Source organism: Crocodylus siamensis, chromosome 8, assembly GCF_052110815.1.
Source record: "Crocodylus siamensis isolate JL-2025a chromosome 8, ASM5211081v1, whole genome shotgun sequence".
In the NCBI taxonomy this organism is placed as follows: Eukaryota; Metazoa; Chordata; order Crocodylia; family Crocodylidae; genus Crocodylus; species Crocodylus siamensis.
In genome coordinates, this window is record NC_143402.1 from 44,077,528 (window position 1) to 44,097,670 (window position 20,143).

A 20,143-nucleotide genomic window follows, 5' to 3' on the forward strand; every position below is an offset into this window, starting at 1 on the left:
AATAAATGCATGTGTGTAGTATTTGCTATCATGGCTGAGGTAGCTGCGACAGGAGCACACAGGGCTGGGAGGGAGAGTGGGAAGGAAAGGGACAGAAACAACATTGCAGCTGGAGCTGTACAGTAAGCCTCAGGCCACTCTGCACACCTGAGCTCCAGCCCCCATCCTTCAGGCCCCCCAACTGGGGCTTCTCCAGAAAACATGGGAGTTGCTTTAAAATACTGAAATCTTAGCACAACATATGTTGATGCTGTAATGCCTCCTGAGGTCTGCTGGAAGCCATGCGGTCAAACCTCTTTCTGCACACCCTACCTTTTTTAGACTCAAAGCCCCCCCCCGAAAATGCCAATGCTTAGTTTTCACTTGTTTTTTGCCTACAGAAAAATAATAGGGCAGTTTTCTACAGCAAAGGCCTCAGAAAGATCACATGAGCTCAGAATGTTTTTAACACTGTGGATTCCTATAGGCATCTTTGGGTTTATTATGTGAATAAGGTTTACACACCTACCAGTGTCAAGTGTGGCCCCCCTGAAACAGTCTCAAGGGACCCGAGGTGCCACAGCACCCTGGCCAAGGCTGTCAGCTCTCCATTAATCTAAAAGCCACAATCACTTGACTCAAGAACATGGGGCTTCAAGAAGCCCCATCTCTTCCACAAAGCATTATCACTAGTGGGCACTGTAAAAGGGATGGGAGGCTGGGGAACACAGGCATGCTCCCACCTTTCCCACAGGGAAACAGACAGGCAGTTAATTTAAGTCAGTATGACTGGCTCCAAGCACAGCCCCGCTTGGAGGATCAGGGACCAGCAACCCCATCTGATGCACTAGGTACACCTGTGTTTGGTTTCTCAGCTAGGTGAGCCAGAAACCTGTGCCTGCCTCTAGCTTGGGAAGGGAAGCCTAAAAGTGCTAGTTTCTGAGCCCACAACTGTCTGTGCTTTTTATCCAGTCACTGCCAAAGGCAGAAGCAGGGATTGCTTCACCCTGGTGACTCCCTAGGGATGTGAACTGCTCCCGGGGCTAGAGTCAAGCTTCATTTTTGATTGCTTCAATAGGGAGGACCAGTAGGGCAGTCTCTTCGTAGTGGGATGACAGAAGGACCGAATCCCATTAGATTCACAGTGCCCAATTCACTTGGGCCATGGGAATGCTCACAGATCTAGCTAGGGCAGGGGTGGGCAAAATGCAGCCCGCAGGCTGAATGTGGCCTGCCAGGCCAGTTGATCTGGCCAGCGGGGCCCCTAAAACATTTAGAAAATTAATATTTGTCTGCCCCTGGCTGCCTGTCATGTGGCCCTCGATGGCTTGCCAAAGCTCAGTAAGCGGCCCTCCGCCTGAAATAACTGCCTGCCCCCGAGCTAGGGGCCAGGGAGCAGGAGCAGTGCTGCATTGAACTGAGATGCAGGGGTCCGGGTTCTCCTTTTCCCACAGAAAAATGGGAGTAAGCTGCGGTTTTCTCAATTTACTGGAGAAACCCGTGGAATTTGCACTTTTGGAAAGAGCTTTGTGCAGGCTGGCAGAATTCAGCCTGCAGGGGGCTGGGAGGGAGCAGGAGGAGGGTGATCAGGCAGGGGGTGCCATATGCATGTGCATGTGTATGCATATGGCTGCCAGGCAGCCTGGAGAGCAGCTCCTGCAGGTAAGTGTGTGTGGCAGTGGTGGGGGCGGGGATATTGAGGCCCCCATAAGGAGGGCGGCAGGGGCTGAGGCTGCTGCCCAGTTGGGCAGTGCCTGGGCTTTGGGGCTGCAGGGCCCTGGCGGGGAGCGAGACAGGGCTGTGGGCAGCTCAACAGAGAGATGGGTGGGGCAGGGCCAGTTCCCTGCCACAGTACACACTTCTGGGGATCAGGGGGACCCCCACCCCCACCCAGAGCTGTGTGGGGTGGGAGCTGCGCACTGCCCACTTCAGGCTCATGCTCCCTGCCCTGCTGTCCTCCCCCAGAGCCTCTGCAGCTCCATGTGTGCAGCCCAGCACTGCAGGGAACAGTGGAGCCATGCAGGAAGCTGCCTGCCACTGCAGGCTCCATGCTGCCCATGTTCCTTGCATGCAACCCTGCACTATTGCTCCTGTTGCAGCCACGCAGGCAGGGGATGCCTTGCCAGGGCAGCATAGAGCTTGCAGGCAGGCAGCTCCCTGCAGCCCGGGGTTGCATATGCTGGGCTGCAGAGGCACTGGGGAAAGGCAGTAGGCAGGAGCCCGCCCCCACCCCACATGCAGGGGGTGGGGTTGGGGGGGGTGTGCAAGTCCTGCTCCCCTGGGAGTGTGCACTATGGCGGGGAGTAGCTCCCCCCCTGCCCCACCCAAACCAAGCCAAGCCAAGCCAAGCCCTTAGCAGACAGGCAGCAGGGGAGGAGCTAGGCTTTGTTTTACTGCAGCAGACCTGGGTGCCTGGCCCCATAGCCCTGGCAGCCCCCTCTGGCAGGGCTAAGGGGAAGCAGGAGCTGTTGATGGGCACCTGCTGGTGCCTTGTGGGGGGGTGGGGAAATGAGGGGCATGTGATTTAAAATCAGAGAATTTGTAACTTTCTTTAAATTGGGTTAAACCAGGATCCATGCTGAGAAAGGTCTGGAGCCCCTCTCCCTGTGTTTGTGAATGAAAGCCATGATGAACGGTGGATGTGATGGCACACAATGCACTGAGTTGGTAGAGGAGATATGCAGAGACCAGTGCCAGGCAGGACAATGGTCACAGCTGCTCTACCCAGCCAAGATGGCAGTGCCTTCAGGCTCCCACAGTAGCTCAGCTCCACCTGCCTGAAGTCAATATCACCAGGAAACTTAAGTGCCTCTGAGGCTTCAGGTCAGGCTCACTGTGAACAGTTCTCAGGAGGGGGTAAAATGTATGGGATGAGACATATTTGTGGGCACCCACACTGGCTCAAGCTCCACTATGGGCCTTCATACAGATGAGCACATACAGCCTGTTGCATCTGGGTCCTCCAGTACCAGGGAGCAGGCTGTTTCAAGGCTAGTTCGCCTGTCTAAGGGTGGGCACAAAGAGGATTTTGGTTTATATTAGCTCTGCACCCCCCACCCCCGAACTCCTGGCACTTCAGATATCCTCCCTCCCCCACCACTCTATTAGCAAGACCCCCCCTCTAGCTCTCCTGAACTAACACCACTCAAAGCAAGGGAGCAGGGGTTCTCCCTGGCTGCACAACTATTTTAGGGCTAGAGAGCCAGGACCATCTACACAGCCTTCAACAACATGGCTGCAAATGCAGGCTAACAGCATGGCCTCAGTGCCATGAGGCACATGTTCAACCTGAGATATGCACAAGTGGTGCTGGTGCCGTCCTGCAGCAGAACAGGGGAAGCAAGCAAGCATCAGGCTCAGCCACCGTGCCCAGTTCAGAGGGCACCAACAAAATTCATAATCCTGTTGCCAGGCTTTTCTGTGCCCAACTATGTTCACAGCTGGCCCCAGCCGGTGCTCCTCCTCAAGTTTCAGCAGCCACTAGCCAGAGCTAAGTACTTGGCTTAGCAAGCTGCGGCTCCCCTAGAACAACGCTGGCAGGCAGCAGCAGAGTGGCAGGCAGCAGCAGAGGTGACCTCAACTCTCAGCACCTCTTTAAGCAGCAGCAAATTCCATTTCTCCATTGCTGCCTCAGTGCCTTTGCTCAGCAGCAGCTCTTCAAGTGTCCCCATTTCTCATACTTGCTCCACTGATTTAAGGCTGTGTGTGGGTTTCCCCTCCTTGCTTTGCTTTCTACCCTGATAAAAGTCAGGTCAGCTTCTTAAATCAAAAAGAGTTCAGCCCTGTGCAGCCCTCCCCTTCCCCCACACACCCAGGCTTCCAGTAGCCTCAGTGCCAGCCTGACCCCAGTACTGACACAAGAGTCCCTCCTGGGCTTTAGGGCCAGTACTGATGACTGCCGTAGGCTGCATGCCACCACCTGGCTCAGCCTGATGCCAGGCAGCACTTACAGGCACATCCACTGGGCCTGGAGAGATGGGATACAGAACATCCAGAAACAGCACTGCAGCTGTTCAGGCAAGACAGGAAACACCCCCCAGAGCAAACTGGAAGCCAAGATACAGCCACAGCACCAGGAAACTTCAAGAGCCACTGGGATAAGACTGCTCTCAGGCAGCCCAACACTGAGTCCTGCTGCCATGGGGCAGGTAGTTACTTTCTCCATTTCCCTCCCTCCCACCTTGGGCCACAGCACACAGCAGGCTCTGTGCAGCAGGAAGCATGTCGCTGTGTGCACAGCACCTAGGCCATCAAGGCTGGATCTCAGCACTGCTGTGCTGCGACCCTGAAGCAGAGACTCTACCAAGGAGGAGAGATACACAATAGTTTATTGACATCTTCTAGTTTCCATTAACACTACCACTATTTTTTCCTCCCCCCGCCCTCCCTTTAATAATAAAAAATGTCTATGTACAGACTCCCCTTGGGCAAAGGGAGCATGTTGCTATTTACAAGCTATATACATACAGGCTGTTCAATGTCCCATGCCATGAGTCTGGGCCAGCAGCCCTGCAGGAGAGCTCCTCACCCCATGTCCCAGGGCTAGCTCTTCAGAGCTTCCTCCAGCTTCAGCATGTCCATGGGCACACTCTTTGCGACTTCAAAGAAGACCCTGAAGGGGTGACAAGTCAGTCAGCGCTGGCACAACATGGAAACTCATAATATGCAACAGGATGTGAGAGGCCAGGACACCCACTAGTCCATCAGAGACCAAATGTACATAACCATCAACTAGCGATAGCTTTCTCCAAAATGCAACTGGGCTCTGGAGTTAAACTGGCCTTTAACAGGAAGCCCAGGCACCTTCTCTCTCAGCTGCCACTGCCTGGGCATGTCCTCCAGTCCTTCCAGGCATCCAGCACATGAATCAGTAATATAATATAAGGCCTCAAGGCCTCTTTGCACAGTGCTAACCAGCAAAGAGCTATCTGCAACCCCTTCCAGGCCTTCCCTGTAAAGACATCTGCCTGGCCAGAGCTATGCAGCATTACAGAAAGGCAGACAGCAGAGGAAAGGCAGGCTCCAGCTGCCCCTGCCAAGGCCAGCATCCAGAAAAAGCATACCTTAGCAGAAATACAAGTTGTGGGGCACAGGTGAGCCTGCAGCCCCAGCTCTCTGGCTGTGTCAGCCCTGCCACAGATCATTATGTGCCAGCACCCATTGTCCTCAGCTGCAGCAGTCCCAGGTCAGGACCCTTGGCAGGTTGTGAACAAGTGGGGCTCAGAGCCTACAACCTGTGAATTTTTCCAGCCCCTGGCCACAGAGTGTGCTGGAAGGTAAGTACCTAACGCAGCACCCCCTGCTGGCCTAGTGGAAGACATCTCCCAGCTTCTAGTCAGAAGCAGCCCCTAGCCCCACTACATGTAACGGGGCCCAGCTGCCCAGAGATCCCTTACCGATGGGAGTACTTGGTGCGCACAGCCTTGAGCTTGTCAACATGCTGATAGGTCAGCAGGAAGTTCAGCCTCTTCACCAGGGGATGCAGCTCTTGAGATGTGTAGCCACTGTAATATTCCAGGGTAGGGCTCTGCAACAAGCCAGAGACTCAGACTGGGCTGAAGCCAGCACACCATAACCAGGCCTGATGCACTTCTCCCTCTAAGGACCCTTGGAGATAGTATCCTGGGGGGTCAGACCCATGGCCCATATACTCCAAACTACACCAGTCTGGGCCCACAAAGGCTTCCCAGGTTACATCTGGTACAAACAGGATGCAGTGGAGTTCCCCGTGGAAAACAAGACAAGGCTGCTGAAAGGCCTCAAGAGCAGGGGAGACCTATACTGAGTGGAAGCAATGTCCTCCCAGGAGATGGCCAGAGAAACAAGGTCATTGTGCTCAAAAGGTCACAGGATGTGGAAAAAGCAAGCACCAGGGTTCAGAGGCCATGCTGGTTATACAAAGGTCCTCTCTCTCCATGCTCCTGAAAGGGGAATACACACATTTGGGCACATCCATTGGGCTGACAACATGTCTGCTGCCCAGGCCAAAGTTCCCTGCGTCATCTGCCCATCAAGGGGCACCTGGCACCCCCTTGTCATGGACAACAGGAAATTTTTCCCAATGGCTCTCTATAGCATCTGGAGTATCTCTGTTTTCCTAGGGACAGAACCTGGCACCCTGGTCTTGGAGGAACCTGCCTGAGATGGCTCCAAAAATACAAAAGCTGCAGCATTGCCTACAACTCTGGCCAACCTTCTGCTAACAGCTCCTATCATTAAGGGCTATTGGCTCAGGGTCAGCCAGCCGTCCTGAACTGGACACTCACCCATCCGCCAAGGTCCTTCATCTTGAGTGCCAAAAGCAAGCAGCTGGCAGCCAACTTGGAGGCGCGCTCCTGGATGTAGTCATATTCCTGCAGAGTCATCTCACAGATGAAGCGTGCCAGAGTCAGCGTCTCTATGTTGGTATGAGCACACTGGGACCCACACAAAAGAGAAGGAACAGCTGCGAGGACAATCCCACCTTGGTATTCCTACCCTAGCACCAAATCCAAGCTACAAAGGGCAATCCCTCCTACAGTTCTCCACCCCCAGATCCAGAAGGATCCAGCTCCATCTACAGAGGAGGTACACACTATATGGGTTGGTAAGCCTCAAGCTGCATTGGTTAGAGGCATGGGGTCCAGCCCTACAGCTAGGGTACCTGCTTTGTCACCAGTCCCCTGCAAGAAAGGCCTGATCTACCCTTGGTGCATGGGCAAAGGGAAGGTGACCCCACAGGGGCCGGGGGCACTGGTGGCATGGGTGTCTGCAGGTGCCCCACAGTCCAAGCCAGAAAGCTCTCTGCAGATCAGCAAGGCAGCAGGTAGGTCAGCTGGCTGGGTCCCCCACCAGGGACAGGCAATCCCAAGAGCCATCTCCCAGGAGCTGGGACCCAGGGCATAATCAGATGCACCCAGGTCCTTTCATGGAGGAGTCTCCACACCCACAGCTTCCACCCTCACCCTGCAGAGCTTAGTTCCAGGAAGATTTACATCTGAATCTTCCCCACAAGAGGGCAGGCCCAAGCAGCACAAACAAGAGCCTTCCATGCAAGGGCTCTTTCTTCCACTACCACTCCAGTGCAGTGGTGCAGCTTGGCTGAGGGGTTGGGGAAGACAACTCAAATGCCCACCCACTGTGGTTCAGTCACAGCAATCTCCCAGACACTCCTCCTCGCCGCACTCCGAGGTAGAGGCCAGGCCCTCACCTTGGCAAACCGCCGCAGGAAGCGATACGGGATGGGAATGTTGATGTCGAACTTCAGGGTCTGGAGGATGCTTATCTCCATGGCGATCAGCTCCTCCCGCTTGTAAGCATCATCACAGATGTAAAGGAAGTCATCCACGCATGGGGGGCAGCGCTCCTGCAGGAGAGAAACAAGCTGTATGAACACTCGGTGCTGGAAGGACGTGCTGCACCCAGAGGTCTCTTTCTAACAAGAGGGGACATCGTATTTCTCAGGCCACTGAACACCTGCCTCATCCCATCCCAGAGCAGGGAGAAAGCTGCTGCAGTGCCTCAAACTCCCATTCTGTTTCAGAGGCTATGTGCCCTGGTGTGACTGTCTCCTAGGATGCACCCCATTTTCCCTGCTTGGAGGGATGTACACTGGGAGATGGAGTCCCATCCAGTGAGCCTGACCCATTGGGAAAGATGAAGAGGACCCAGGGATTCTCACGAGGCAGTGCAGAAGCAGATCCAAGAGAGAAAATGTTTCAGTTTTCTGGCACTTGATTTTTGCCAAAGCCCTACGGCAGGGGTGGCCAGAGTTATTCACTCTGGAAGTCGCAGCTGATCCTCCACCGAAGTCCAAGAACCAGAGAGTAAGGGGGAAGGGAGGGTGTTCTGCGCAAGCTGGAGTGGAAGTGACCCCCCAACCCCACCGAACTGCTCTGGCTTTCCCCATGGGCAGTGTGCCCCGGGGTAAGCGGCGCAGCTGCAGCCCCTGCCCTGGCAGCCCGGTGCCTGAGCTGGCAGGCCCAGAGGGAGAAGGAGGGCCGGCTTGGGACGCGCTCTCCACGGGGAAAGCTGGAGCAGCAGGAGGTGCTGGGCTGTGTTGCCCCGAGAGCCGCCTCGGGGCAAAGTGGGTGGGGCTTTGGCTGATTTCCAGAGAGCCGCACGTATCGTGCTGGCAAGCCGCATGAGGCTCATGAGCCACGGTTTGGCCCTAGAGCCTTTTGAAAAAAAGCCACCTCCACCTCCCTGGGGGAAAGCCTACTTGGTCATGCTGGTGCTCCAGGCCTTTCAAACAGTTTGACAGGAGCTTTGACTAGCTTCACCTTTCCCTTACCCCTTGCTAATAACTTGCCCCGATGCTTCTTTTTCAGGTTGCAGGCTCCCCTCCTCCCTCTGGCCTCTGCTCTATACACAATTTGGGCAGCAAAAGCAGAAGGGTAGATATTTAAAAGAAACCCCAAGAATCTCTCTAACCAAAATCAAAACTAGCCAGTGTTGGTAGGAGGGTGACTTCCCAGTCAAAACAATTCTCAGCACAACTCTTCATTTCTGGCTGGGATAGCAGTGAATAGTTGCAGCTCACACGCAGTCAAGGTACAGCACATTTCAGGCAGTTAGCCAGCACTTGTGGGATCAAATGGCTTATATCTGTTGTCTGGTCTAGAATTCCCTGCCTGGTGCTTTCCTTACCCAATTATCTTCCTTTTACCTCCTCAAAACAGGCAAAAGTATCGTGTAAAACCACCCATATCACACTTCAGTCACAAGGCATTCAAATAGGGTTAGCTGTAGGTTACATTCACACAGCCCTGTTGCAGGGGGATTTTGGTTGTTCTTTTTTCCTTGCTAGGCATGGTTAGTGTTAGTCACTGCATCACCATACGGACTAGTTCTACAGACAGCATGTGAGCCAATCTACACCAAGACTAAAGAAAAATGGAGATGCCAAGGGCTAAAATTCCCTCCACTGCCTTGATACACCGCAGTCCCAGCCTGCAGCCCCCACCTGCAGTTCTGATGGTGGGGCCTCTCAAAGGTACAGGAAATGAGGGACAGAAACAACTAAAGCCCTGAAGACCTGGCTTGTCCATATGCTCCCATCCTCTCCCATCTTTAGTGGCCTCTCCCCAACGCAGAGGAAGGCAAGCAATGAGTCACCTCAAATTTGGAAGCGATGAGGATGGCTGTGGAACCAATGAGCTGTAGCTTGTCTCTCATGCTGACCACCTCCAACAGGTAGTGATCCACCAGCTTCACTGCCAGGTATAGCGTCTCATGGGTCAGCTCAAAGTTCTCCTGGAAGAGACAGCAGAGGATGAGGATACACCAGCCTGCTGGCCAGTGGCTGCCAATCACACCTACAGCCCCCAGGCAAGGGGTACAGTGACTCGGGGCTTGCTTTGTTGCTAGGTGGGTCAAGAAGCAGCTTTAGTCGAGTCCCCTGTGCCTTCTCCTCCTCCAGTTGACCCTCAGACAGAGCCCGTAGGCCATGGGGTGAAGCTGCAGTTAGCTTCACCAGCTAGGGGTAGACATGCTTCCTGTGCCAGGCGAAGAGGGATCAGGGCAGGTAACAAAGTGGGAACCCTCATGTGCTGATTTCCACCCAGGCATTCACCCACTCCTGAGCACTCAGGAGCAGATTGGAGTCTCTCTTTCAGTTTGCAATAGAGCTGAGGACCACAGAAGGCAAATCCCAGCCTGCATTAGACTAGAAGCACCAGGCTGCTGCTCTCTCTCACCCCTCGGTGACACCAGCACATGGTGGACTGGGGCCTGCACTTCCACAAGGTGACCAGCACTATTCCACCGGCTGTAGAAAAATATGAGGAGCTTCCTCTGCTCCTTCTCTGACCCCGACCTCCTCCCAATGCACCACCCCCCACATGCTGATCTCCCCTCCCTTGCCACACACTGGTGCATGCCTTGAGGCAGCTTACCCATTTCACAGAGGGCCTGAAGAGGTTCTCCACATAGCTCCAGCTCAGGCCAGCCAGGGGGAGGGGAATGTTGTGTCTGCATTTCCCTCTTAAAACCCAAACACAGGCTGACCCGTGCCCTGACCTGCCCCCCGCCTCTCCCAGTGTCCCCAGGCCCAGGATCTGCCCACCTGCACCTCCACCATCCAGTCCACCAGGATTGCTCTCATGTCCCAGCTGATGTCAGGCTGCTTCTTCATGTAGTCCAAGAGCAAAAACTTCTCCTGCCAAAGGAGCAGCCAAGAAGCTGTTGGTGAGTTGAGCTCCTGTCTGTTGGGGCTGGAATACCTGCCCTGCTTTCTGGCACCCACAGATTGCCAAGTGCATGGCTGAGTATAGCATGCTCCCTCTCACATCACCACCAGGGGTTGGGTATCACTGCCCTCCTGTCCAGGCTGGCCCCAGTGGTCTCATGCCTGCAGTGTGGGACACAAGGTGAATCCCCAGCCCTCAAACCTAGATCAGCTAAGTCAGCAGTGATGCTAAGGGGGACAGCTTTTGCAGTGGGCTGGCTGCTAGAGCACGGCAAGGCAGATCTGACCCAGCCCAGCCTGCCTCTCCTCATAGGACAGTAGATAAAACATTTTCCTGTAGGTCACTGACCTCTCTCCCTCTCATGTAATCAAAGATCTCCTTGGCATACACAGCACTGGCGTACGGGTCCTCCAGCTGGTACTTGTCAATGTCCTCTACCACTGGCACCTGCAGGGAAGGGGAGGAGGTTGGAACCATCGGAAGAGCAAAGGAACCAAAGATACCACATGGGACGAGCCCCAAGTGTCCTAGACAGCAAGGACACACCCATACTGCTGTCAAGGTGCATTCTTAACTTTCCTCAGCTAACCAGGGCTGGAACGGCAGGGGAACAAGGCACTGGGGGTTTTATCTTGGGGCAGCAGCTCATATGCAAGCTCTGACTCCCTTCTGGACTGGAATTCAAGCTGCTACACCAGTTGCTTTGTCCTTACGACTACTGTAACTCAAGTTGGCTAATTTAACTCCACTGCCATGTGGACACTCAGAAACAGGCACTGGGCCACAGTTTTCAGGCTGCTCTTTCCCAAACAGCAGGGGGTTGAGCAGTGGGACAGAGGGGTGGCAGTAGAGCTGCGTGTGAAGCAAGGACTGGAACAGCACTGGGTATAGCACACCCTGCCCAAGAAGCTCTCAGTGCATTACAGTCCTGCCCTGCAGCACCCCTTGCTACTCATGCATCCCACCCATGTGGCTTGCAGAGGTCAGCCTCCCCTCCACCACCTCTCCCTCCAACACCTGCTCCTCACTCTGCTGTTCTGACTAAGCATCAACTAGAAGCCAGGAGCCTGGTGGGCCTGTTTCTGTGCTGGCACAGTGTGACATTACTCAGCAGAGGTCTCTGAGGCTTGGTCTCCCACTGTGGGATGATCAGCAGATGAAGACATTGAGTCAGTCACTGGTATCACCAGCATGAGGCACATGAGCACTCTTTAGGGACAGGATCAGATCAGGACAGGATGCTTCATCTCCTGAGACCACAGTGGGGTGTATGAAGGCTGCAGCAGTGACAGCAAGTCCACATGTGCTGCTTATCCCTCCAAACCCTGTGCTGTCCCAGCAAACACTAAGAACCAAGGGAATGCCCACCTCCAACACCTGCACAGGTGCTGGCTTCTCCTGTACAGCATCGTTCTTGGGGATGGGTTTGAGTTCAGCGTGTGCCTCCTTTGGGGGAGTTTTCTTCATTGACCTGAAACACAACAGCCAGGAGAAGGTAAGTCACAGTGGTAGGCTTGGCTCTCAGCCTGCTGGGGTGACTCTAATTAGAAAAGGGGCTGTAGTGCTAGGATAGCCATAAGCCCAGGGCCTGGTATTGCATCCCCACCAATGCCCTGAAGCAGCTCCTCTAGAGGTGAGGGTAAGACCCTTCCCTTAGAGCAGTGGTTTTCAGCCGTTTTTGTACCAGGACCCATTTGTGAACAATGATGGCTAGTCCCAACCCAACAGTAAATAGTTTAAGTAGAAAACAGCCCCCTGGTCATGCTGGTGCCCCCTGCTCCCAAGTATGTGGGCACAGGGGATGGGTGTGGGGCATGGGGGGGGCCCTCAAGCAGCCCGGACCTCTGCCAGCCTGCAAGGAAAAACCCATGGTTTCCCATCAGCGGGACATGCAGGCGTACATGCCAGTTCTTTGAGTCAATACTGATACTAACAGCAGCCAGACCCCCACACCAGACTCATACCAGGAGTAACGGCACATTGTCACAGCTGGATAGGGGCAAAAATCCCAGAGCTGCTGTTTGGCCAGGCAGACTGGGGGTCGAGCCAGGACCATACACACATATTCATCCCAAACACCCATCACCTCAATTCACACTCACTTTTTCAAGTTGATCTCATTGTTTTTCAGGACCCCCAGTGTGGTGGTGCCCTTCTGTGCCTTCTTGGGACCTGCCTTCACAGCCTCCTTCTTTCCCACAACAACCTGGTTCTTATGAGCCTGTTTGAAGAGGGAGTGACAATGAAATGGAGCTCCAAAAGACATGACTACAGCATGGCTTAGTTTCCCCAGGCTCCCTAGCACTGTGTTCCACACACCGGAGACCACTCTCCTTGCAGTGGTGGGTACAGAGGGTGCAGTACACCTTCGCCTGGGGCTACATTTAGGAGGATATCCTGGCCAATCACAAACAAGGAGGGAAGCTTCCAAGTCATTCTTGTCCCAAAACAGCTAGTTCCATTTGAACTAAGTGGGAACACCCATGAACTGGGATTAACTTCAATGGGCTTTTGAGTGCTTAGTGAAGGGGATGGCAACCTTTAAAAAACTCTGGGCTGGACTGGCCAGTTCGGGTCAGAAGCAGGCTGGTAGAAGGAGGCAAGGGCAGGCACTAGGACTCAGCCAGTGCTGCTGCTTTTACCTGCCACCAGCATGTGGAAAGCACTGACCACTGCCACTTTTTCTTGTGCTGGTTTGGGGAAAGTGGCTGCTGAAGCCCCACAAACATGGGCCAGATATAAAGGGTCCACAGGCCAAATCCAGCCTGTGGTCCATAGATTGCCAACACGCAGCTTACTGAATCCCCAGTGTTCTCACCTCCAGGCCTGCCCACCAGGGTTAGAGTGACATGAAGTCCAACTTCTACAGTAGATCATGAAGCTTGAGGAACTTCAAGGAATGTAGGGCTGAAGCTAAAGCCCTCAGTAGCTGTACACATGTGGATCAGACCTAGGATCTCCTTTAGACTAACTCTCTACAGACCACAAACACCACGTCATAGCAGCAACACCATGTGGACCATTAGGGACTTATAGCAAAGTGAAAATATAGAAATCTTTCTATAATGTCCCTCACAACTGGGCCCCACCTGCAACATAGTGGGGAAAGCCTGGAGCTTTGCTCTCCTGTTAGAAGGAGACTTCAAATACCCTGAATGAAAAGCAGCTCTTACATAGTTCCTTAGAACAATACACTACAGTGAGCATTCAAGTCAAGGACTTCCTAGGGAAAGGCAAGGCTGCCTAAAACATTAAGACAGACTGGTGAAATATGCAGGTTTTGTCTTCCTCTGAAGCAATGGGGCATGGTCTTTTTCCTAGGATATTTTGCAAAGCTATTAACTGGCTACTTCTCTCTCATTGTAGTGGCAGGTCATTGGCAGGGCCCTCATTTCCCCTGCTTTTAGCCATGATGTTTCAGGTACTGGCCCTTGGCACATGCAAGGGTTTGAAGTGGTAATTATGGGGCAATTCTAATACTGACTACAAATACAGGGAAACAGACTCATTGGCCCAGGAGGCCCCTTCAGTCCTCCATTCTGGAGTCAAAGAGATCTAATCTCTCCTGAGCAAGCAGGTTCAGTGTCTGGATTTGCTTGGAGACTGCAAGTACCATTTTGAAATAATTCCTTGGAGGCTGCTCCTATCCAGGCTTAAGCAAGAGAAATACTGCAGTGCTGATGTAAGTGTGGCTTAGTTGTTTGAGCACAGGGATGGGAATCAGAAGAGCTGCTTCCCAGACTGATGAGGAATGACCAGTATGGGAATACAGTCTATACGGCAGACCCATTGTCAGGAAGCAGGATGTCTCATTCCCTGTCCCTCCAACAATCTCTGCCCACACAGCCAGCAGACAGACACCCCAGGCTGCTGCTCTGTCCCATAATAGATAAAGGAAGATACAGGTTTGATTTAGGGTACTTGAAACCTAAGAAAAGCCCCAATCCCCCAGGAGATCCCCTGGCCCCAGCCACTGGGTACTTACATTCGTGATGTCTCCGAATGCTGACCTCTTCTTGGGCGCACCCTGAGGTGAGGACGGGGACCGCTTTGCTTGACTGTTCTCCTCCTAGAGAAAGGGGAAAATGAGCAAAGCAGCATGACTGAGGCAACCTAGTGAGACACCAGATATGTGCTTCTCCATCCACCCTCCTGCAGCAGCTGTGCCCTGAGGGACAGGCCACCACAAAGGTCAAGTATACCTCCTCCAAGCCACTGATGTCATGGCTGGAGCCACTCTGCCTGTGACATGCCTCTGGCCACCTCAGAATACCTCCATGAAGTCAGGCAGTGCCATTGTGTCCCATTTTACAGGTGGGGAATAGAGAACAGCAGGGCAGACCTTATGAGGAGAGGCTACAAGACCTGAACCTGTTCAGCCTCCACGAGAGAAGGCTGAGGGGGGATCTAGTGGCCTGTTACAAACTAGTCAGGGGGGATCAGCAGGCATTGGGGGAGTCCCTGTTCCCCCCGAGCACTACCAGGAATGACCAGGAATAACGGTCACAAGCTGGCAGAGGGTAGATTTAGGCTAGATATCAGGAGGCGCTACCTCACTGTCAGGGCAGCTAGGATCTAGAACCAACTTCCAGGAGAAGTGGTGCTGGCTCCTACCCTGGGGGTCTTTAAGAGGAGGCTAGATGTGCACCTTGCTGGGGTCGTTTGACCCCAGTACTCTTTCCTGCCCATGGCAGGGGGTCGGACTAGATGATCTACTCAGGTCCCTTCTGACCCTAGAAACTATGAAACAGTACAGGCCATGGATTTGCTCCAAGTCCACTTGGGGAGTTTGTTGAAGAGCTGGTGGTAATCCGGGTCCAGCTAAGAAGGACTATCTTTCCTTCTGGCCTCCCCACATCTAGTGACTGGGTCCCACCTTTACAGTATGTCTGCAGGGGCTGTGCATACAGCTGGAGAGAGAGGCAACTGCTATCCCAGAGACTCACCTTCTCAGATCTGCCATTCTCCACCGCTGGGATAGCTTTGCCAGGCCGGGGCTGTTTACTGCCCACAGTCTTGGTACTGCGTGGCATTGGCATCTTTTCTCTTTGCCTCTGAGCACAGCTAGGAAGAGAAACAAGAGATGCTACCAGAAGACTACAGATTGCAAGGAACAATACAAAGAAAGTCTGGCCTTCCCCAAGCAGTAAGTTATCTTGTCTCTCCCTTACAGATGGGCAAACTGAGGGGCAGGAAGGCAACGTGACTACCCAGGGGCATCCAAAAAGCTGGGTTTTGTCTCTAGTCAAAGCCCCACTGGTCTGAGACAGAGCAGTGACTACAGACCTTGGCCATACCGTCAGGAATGCCAGCAGTATCTCAGTCTCATCTTGGACGAGACCCTTAAGAACACGCATTCTTTTCACTGTTTTTACAGACACCAAGCACAGCCCTTTGCAGGTGCAGCTGTAGCCACAGGCCCTAGAGTTGTGTGGGGGACACTGAGCCAGGTCCTTTGGAGGCAGCCCACATTAACCCCCTACCCAGTCTCATCTAGGCCCACCCCTGCCATACTAAATGGGCAATGGGACATGGTAATCATAGTAGGGTGAGGAGTGTCTGCCCAAACTGCTTAGGGGACCCATCTGGGATGGTGTAGCCAGGGATGATCCTGCTTTGAGCAAGGGGCTCCACTAGATAATCTTGTGGGGTCCCTTCCAGCCCTACTTGTCTATGACCTTAAGTGCCACAGCAGTATATGGGTCACTGGTCCAGAAAGACAAGGACAGAGACGGAGAGAGGCAAAGTGCCACGGAAGCACATCTCACGTGAAAAGGTCCACGGAAGAGATGGAGAAGAACCATCAACAAGGGTTGGGACAATGTAAGATGGGGAGCCGGTGGCATTCAGAGAGTTAAAAGTGGCTCTTGCTGACCATAATGCAATGGCATATGGAAGCCTGCCAAAGGCTGGGGGACAGGGGGAGTTAGTAGCTTTTGGGGTAGTGGTGAGGGAAAGCAAGCAGGTTCCAGCACTGGAGAGGCAGGTTAGGATGCCTGGAGGATCGTTTAATTCTCGCAGGTGGGAGGAGGAAGAGGCTCAGCTTTTCAGCAGCAGCTTGCAAGCAGATATACTGTACAGGGTTCAGCATGCTCTGGAGGTGGTGATCACAGAGTGGGAGGTAACAGATGAGGCAAATATTCCAGGCCACTTCTCAGCCTGGCCATCTGGCTGCTCAAGGACAATGGGAAAAGGGCAATTAAGCATTGAGAAGCTTCCCAGGAAAAGGCTGCACTTTTACAGCAGCTCCACCCCCTGATCATGAAGACATGGTGCTTGACCACAATTCAGTCCACATCTTCCATTATGCCTCCTTTCATCCAATATAGGAGGTCTCCCAAGATCAGTTCCTTGCCATTGTAAGAGACTATATCAGATGACCCCTTCAGTAAGGATATGATATTTCTAAGCACCAGGTTCACTGGCAGAAGAGAAGATATACTGGAGCAGCTGCAAGCAGGGGAAAATGGACACTCCAGATGGAAAGACCAAAATCAGCCTGGCAAAGGGGGCTGCTCAAAGGCAGGTGCAAAGAGGAGCAGCATGTGCTAGGTAGCCAAACCATGCCTAGCACGCTGAGAGCCTTATTTGTTCCGTATCTCTGATGGTGCCAATCTCAACACATGGCTGCAGTTCTGGAGAACAGAACACAACAGAGGATTTTGATGACTGCTGAGGGCAGGGACAGCTCACCCCACAGAGGAGCTGAAAAGCCTCTTGTCCAAAGCAAAAGTTGATATGCATTGCCAAGGGCAGAATGCAGCCTGCCAGGACTTTAGGGTCAATTTCCATACATGCTTCTACCGACAATTGCACTGGGCCATCTATGGCTTGGGTCTCACCCAGCTTTTAAGAGAGAAATCTGGGCTCTTGCAACTTCTGCTCACTCCTGGAATCACTGTTATAACACACCTTAAATAAACAAATAAATAAATAAAAAAATCAATCCTTCCCCTTCCAGCCTAGCATAGCTGTTTTTGGAGAACATGTTCTGAGACACTCCCCTCACTTTTCACTTTAATCCACAGATCTCTAAAAGGAGGAGGAAACATTATTACTCACTTCTTAAACATAGGGGCAACTGAGGTCTAGGAAGGTAAAGTGGCTTGCCCAAGGTCACCAAGAAATCCAGTGGCAGAACTGGGCTGAATTCTGGCCAGTCCTAGCCCAGGGCTCTTACCTGCTGGAACAGGCTGCCATGAGAGTCTGCAGAATAAAAGGGAACCCCACAAATAGTCTGTGTGGATTTGGTGCTGAACTATCAGCCCAGAAGAGGAAAGCCTTTGTTTTACTGCAGGATAGTAGAGCCTGGGCAGCTGCACCTAAACCTGACCCAGATGGGACTATTACCCTAGAGGGCAGGGATTTCAGTCTCTACAGCACCCTTAGCTTTTGGCCTATTGCTTCATCTGCCACCCACAGCTCCTAGGGACTGGAGAGAGACACTCCCCACCATAGAACTTTTCAAGGGGTGCCTTGAGTCTAAAAGGTTGAGGCCCACTGCCATCCATCTAGCTGCATCACAAACACCTCTAATGATACCATCACCACAGCAGTCTGCAGTGCTCAATATGAACAAGCAGTTAAGCAGCAAAAGGCCCTAGGGCCCACGGCCAATTCCCCAGGTCTTGTACATTTGTGCATTTAATGCAAAAGCAGCACATCAGACTGAACTAATAGTGACAACCTATGTGGCTGCAGCTCAACACTGCCAGTGTCCTCAGTAAGCAAATGCATTCAGAGCCAAATTGCTGCAACCACTAAAAATCACCAGAGCCAGGTCAGGAAGAAACAGGGACTTCTGTCCTTCGAAGGAGTTGGTGCTAGAGGACAGCGGGTCTTACTCGTTGTCCAGCCCCCAAGCAGACCTGCTGCTTCCCCCCACCTCTCTGGGGCCCTTTGGGACTGCTCAGCCGGCTCGGGCCTGCCCCGAGCTCCCCACCCAGGGTCATCCCCTTCCTCGGCCCTTCCCACCCGGCTCAGAACCCGGGACCCCCCCAGGCTGGACGGAGCTCCCGTTGCCCCCCGAAGGGCCAGCGCAAACCCGAGCTGCGGCTGCTTGGGGAGAGGCCCACCCCCCGCACTGGCGCAGCCCCTGCAGCGGGATTTTAAGCAAGAGGCGTCCGCGGGAGAAGAAACCGCCCCCGCCCTTGCCGTCATGCGGCGCCCCCGGCCTGCTCCCCGCAGCGCGAGACGGAGGGACCCAGGCGCGGCTGCGCCTTCCCCTGCAGTCACTGAGCAGCAGCTCGGGGCAAGGCCAAGCGCAACCCGGCCCCGGGGCCCGGTGCGCGCAACCCGGAGGGCTGGGAAGTGTCCGGCCGGGGCGGAGGGCTGCGGGACGGGCGCCCGAGCTGGGCGAATCTCCGCGCGCGCGTGGGGCTGTCCCCGCGCGCGCGTGGGGCTGCGGTGGGGGCGGGCGCGCGAGCGTGGGCGGCCAATCGCTGGCGCCGGCGGCCGAGGCGCTCCCCCCGCCCACGCACAACGGCCCCGCGCTCACCTGCCCGCCACGACCACGGCCCCGAGCCCGGCCCGCTCCGCTCCACTCGGCGCCTGCTGCACTGCTGCAACCTGCGATTTTGAAAACTGCGGCCCCGGCAGCCGGCGGCCTCTGATTGGCCAGGCGGCAGCCAATCGGAAAGCCTGGAAGAATGCAGTTGCTACGGGTGGAGCTTAGGGATTTTAAAAATCGGCTCCCTCCACCAATGGGGAGGCGGCAGGGGGCGGGTCTTTCCTAGCCTTTGCTCTGATTGGCTGCAGGGCCTCGGCTTATTTTAAATTAGTGTTAAAGGGCCAGGCGCCCATGGGACTCTTCGTAGGGGCGTGCCAGAGTGCTGCCGGCCCAGGGCGGCCCCGGGGGGCAGGCGGCTCTGGCGCTGGGTGGAGGCCTGAGCACTCCTTGCACGTGTGCCCAGGCCCCTCGGCCCTGAAGCGCAGGAGGTCTCCGCCCGCCCCCCGCGGCGCCAGGATGGTCCCACAGGGAGAAGCGCTGCGGGGACAGTCTCCGCGGCCTTCCAGCCAGGAGAGCTATCGGCTGCCGGGCCCTGTGGGCACCCCCCGCCCGTGGGGTAAGACCGGCCCTACCAGGCTCTTGTGCTCGTGCGCAGTCGCAGCGCCCGGCCAGGACCCGCCACACTCCCGGGACAGCTGCCTCCAAGCTGGCTGCTGCTGCGCGGTCTCGGGCACCAGCGTAGCTGGAGGGCGCTTTGCAGGGCAGGAGGGTCACTTGCACTGCGTGGTGATTACTGGCCAGTCTGCATTTATTGCGCAGTTCACCGGTCAGTTGTGTAGTAACTATACTGCACATGCGGCAGCTCTCAATTTACTGCGCGATTCACGGGTCAGTTGTGTAATATGTGTAATGCACAGAGACGTGTTTTTCACCTGCGTGTCTGGCAGGTGACAACTATCTGCTCCTGGATGGGATCTCAAGTTATTCACTAAATGGCCTGCCATCCATTGGCACACATTTCCCTCCTCCCTATACATTGTCTGTACTCTTCCTTTCATAGCACCTGATGAAGTGAGCTTCAGCCCATGAAGGCTTGTGCTACACTCACACACACACACCACCTATACATCGTGTGTGTGTGTGTGTGTCTGTATATATGTAGACATAGACACACACATACACACAGGCATCTATCTTGGTTAGTCTCTGATTTACTCTGCCTTCTACCTGCCCGACCCAAGCCTCTGACAGCTCCTCCTCCATGGGTTTGACACATCAGGCTCTGCCTGATGTGCTGGATGCTCCAAACATCACCAGGTGAAGTTATGGTGATTAACTATGGTGAGAAACCCTCATTATCACTTCAGAAAGCCAGCGCAGCACAGCAGAGCTCCCACCACCTGCCTCATGCCCCAGGAGCAGCTCTGATGCCAGCCTGGGGATCTGAACCTGAGCTGCCCCTTTGTAGCTGCTATGGGGCAGCCCTCTCTGGCTATCTGCTGCCTCACAGCAAGGGGAAGGGGGAAGTTTGCAGCTCTGGGGAGTT

At 54.3% G+C, this 20,143-nt stretch overlaps 1 protein-coding gene across 2 annotated transcripts; it reads right to left on the reverse strand.

Annotated features, from left to right (window-relative positions):
* Positions 1-4,306: 4,306 nt before the first annotated feature.
* CCNB3 (cyclin B3) lies at positions 4,307-18,743 on the reverse strand. 2 transcript variants are annotated; one of them, XM_090060993.1, is made up of 12 exons: positions 18,646-18,743; positions 15,095-15,212; positions 14,134-14,217; positions 12,251-12,369; positions 11,517-11,619; positions 10,497-10,595; positions 10,025-10,117; positions 9,076-9,213; positions 7,169-7,324; positions 6,246-6,395; positions 5,376-5,506; positions 4,307-4,591 (listed from the first exon to the last, which is right to left on the reverse strand). In XM_090060993.1, exons 2-12 carry the CDS (start codon positions 15,185-15,187, stop codon positions 4,522-4,524), a joined length of 1,236 nt encoding a protein of 411 aa, XP_089917119.1. In that variant the 5' UTR covers positions 15,188-15,212; positions 18,646-18,743; the 3' UTR covers positions 4,307-4,521. The 2 variants fall into 2 exon arrangements, with proteins under 2 accessions (XP_089917119.1, XP_089917118.1); XM_090060992.1 differs by lacking the exon at positions 18,646-18,743 and adding an exon at positions 17,211-17,366.
* Between the last annotated feature and the right edge of the window lie 1,400 nt (positions 18,744-20,143).

Coding starts and splice junctions, on each gene's coding strand:
- CCNB3 (XM_090060992.1), bottom strand. Junction 14,218..15,094: donor AGAATGGCAGATCTGAGAAG/GTGAGTCTCTGG, acceptor CCCTTTCTCTAG/GAGGAGAACAGTCAAGCAAA. Junction 9,214..10,024: donor ACTGGATGGTGGAGGTGCAG/GTGGGCAGATCC, acceptor TGTCTCTTCCAG/GAGAACTTTGAGCTGACCCA.